This window comes from Platichthys flesus, chromosome 24 (assembly GCF_949316205.1).
Source record: "Platichthys flesus chromosome 24, fPlaFle2.1, whole genome shotgun sequence".
NCBI classification, from domain to species: domain Eukaryota; kingdom Metazoa; phylum Chordata; class Actinopteri; order Pleuronectiformes; family Pleuronectidae; genus Platichthys; species Platichthys flesus.
The window spans coordinates 4,987,239-4,989,957 of NC_084968.1; the positions used below are offsets into that span (position 1 = coordinate 4,987,239).

At 42.9% G+C, this 2,719-nt stretch overlaps 1 protein-coding gene across 1 annotated transcript; it reads right to left on the reverse strand.

Annotated features, from left to right (window-relative positions):
- Positions 1-1,496: 1,496 nt before the first annotated feature.
- LOC133950342 (interferon-induced very large GTPase 1-like) lies at positions 1,497-2,719 on the reverse strand. Its single transcript, XM_062384600.1, has one exon. The coding sequence runs from the start codon at positions 2,701-2,703 to the stop codon at positions 1,585-1,587; it is 1,119 nt and encodes a 372-aa protein (XP_062240584.1). The 5' UTR covers positions 2,704-2,719; the 3' UTR covers positions 1,497-1,584.

Consider the following 2,719-nt stretch of genomic DNA (forward strand, 5'->3'; position numbering starts at 1 on the left):
CAGGTGGATCTGATTCAGGTGCATCTGATTCATGTGCATCTGCTTCATGTGCATCTGCTTCATTTGTATCCGCTTCATGTGCATCTGCTTCAGGTGCATCTGCTTCAGGTGCATCTGCTTCATGTGCATCTGCTTCATGTGCATCTGCTTCAGGTGCGTCTGCTTTAGGTGCATCTGCTTCATGTGCATCTGCTTCAGGTTCATCTGTTTTAGGTGCATCTGCTTCATTTGTATCCGCTTCATTTGCATCTGCTTCAGGTGCATCTGCTTCATGTGCATCTGATTCATGTGTATCTGCTTCATGTGCATCTGCTTCATGTGCATCTGCTTCATGTGCATCTGCTTCAGGTGCGTCTGCTTTAGGTGCATCTGCTTCATGTGCATCTGCTTCAGGTTCATCTGCTTTAGGTGCATCTGCTTCATTTGTATCCGCTTCATTTGCATCTGCTTCAGGTGCATCTGCTTCATGTGCATCTGATTCATGTGCATCTGCTTCAGGTGCATCTGCTTCAGGTGCATCTGCTTCATGTGCATCTGCTTCAGGTGCATCTGCTTCAGGTACATCTGCTTCAGGTGCATCTGCTTCAGGTGCAACTGCTTCAGGTGCATCTGATTCATGTGCATCTGGCTCAGGTGCATGTGCTCCAGGTACATGTGCTTCATGCTGTTCTGTTTTGACTTTTTCCTTCACATACTGAATGCATTCATCTATGATGTTGTAAGCAATATTATGTAGCCTGATTGTGGGATCTTGCATGTATAGAACATTTCTAAAAAACTTTTTACATTTTTCTATCTTTCCTTTGGCTTTATATTTGAAAGGTGTTTTGCCACAATCTTGCAGGTTTCTTTGACTCAGCAATTCACATGCATGACTCCCTTTGTCTTTGAGAGTTATTCTTAAGTAGAGGGAGACACTGTTGAAGACATTTTTTTGCTTTTGTTTGGAAAAAACAGTTTCTTTACTGTTTCTTTCCACATCTCATCAAATTCTTGGTTCAGTTCTTCATCTCCCATCTGCATGTTTTTCTTTTGACATTCATCTATCAGTGCACACACTGCTTCTTCAATTTCTTTTGTGTGATTTCCCTTGATTTTTTGAACTTCTGTCTGTCCCTGTTTGATTTCAGCCGCTGCTGTGAGTTGACTGTACACAGAGTTCTGCATGTCTCTTCGAAGACTCCTTGCACTGTTTGCAAAGTCCTCTTTGTATCTTTCTACGAAATGGCCATGGCGGTCTCTTTGCTTGAAATAGTTTTTCAGTTTTTCAAGAAGCTCTTCCTCCAATTTCGTCAGCTTTGTGGAGACTTCATTTTCAAACTCAAGATGAGTTCTTTCAGGTCAACTATTTCAGATTTGGAAGCAGGTGTTCCTAAATTTGAGATTGTTGTTTCTGCATATGTTATCCACTTGTATATGGATTCTTTGAAGTCCCATTCCCAGTTGTTGAATTCTATGCATAGCTTCATGTATGCTTCAGCCACTAGACTGTTTCTGAAGCTGAAAATGAAGTTTTCATGCTTCACTGCCTTCCACAGGCTTGACATCCACTCTTTAAACTTCAAGATGTCATTAGCAGAGGACTCACAGTTTCCTAGTGTCTGTGTGATGTTTTTTCTTGAACTGATATACAGCTTCGCTGTACCCTGCATTGACTGGTGCCATTGGTGGGTTTCCATTCCAGAGTCCAGGAATGTACCAGCTCCCAGTTTCTGGGTTGTACTCCATGACATCAGTGAAGCACTTGTTCTTTTCTTTCTTCTCCATTTTGGCTGCTGCCTGTGTCATCTCATTTAAGTGATCCAAGAGCAGATTCCTCTCTCTTAGGGTGTTCTCATTGGCTGAAACATCTGACACATTCTGGTGAACAAACTGACATTTAGGCTTTTTGCCCACCTCTTTCATCCTGAGAAACCCACGCACAACTATTTGTAGGATGTCCTTCATTTGTGTGGAATTCTCCATTGCAATATTGATAATGGTGATGTCACTCAGCCCCACAACAAGTGTTGCAAGCTCATTGTCGTGCTCATAGCTATCATCCAGTTGTGCAAGCTCTGTTGACTTCAAGCCCTCAGTGTCAATGATGACCATGAAGTCACAGTCGAGGACTTTTTTGACATCTTCATTGATTCTGATGAGCAACATAAAAGCACCTTGAGTGCATCGGCCACTGCTGACTGCAAACTGCACTCCAAACATGGTGTTAAGAAGAGTGGACTTTCCTGTGCTCTGAACTCCAAGAACTGTGACGACCAGTATCTTGTTGTTGGGACACACCAGTTCATTGAGCTGGTAGAGAACATCACTCACCCATGTAAGAGGTATGTTGGATGCATCTCCATCTACAAGCTCCAGGGGAAATCCATCAAGCAACAATCCTGCACAGATCTTTGGCAGATGCTGTAGTTGTTTACGTGACAGATCTTGTTCCGGAAGGGAAACTGAAGCTTCATAAATCTGACCCATTTCCCGTAAGAAGTGTTCAGTTCCCAGTGAGCTGTTGGAAAGCTCTTTATCAATGTCTTTGATGGCCTCTTTGTTCTCAGCATCTTTGCATTTTGCTTTGTACTGCTTCCTGAGGCCAGAAAGTTTTTCTCGAGACAGGTTATCAAGGTTCATTCGCATCCACTTCAGGAAATAACGTCTCTCTATGCCTTGGCTTGATATTGCACTGATGAAGCACGTCTTGGCATCTGACATGTCTTTAGAGCTCTGT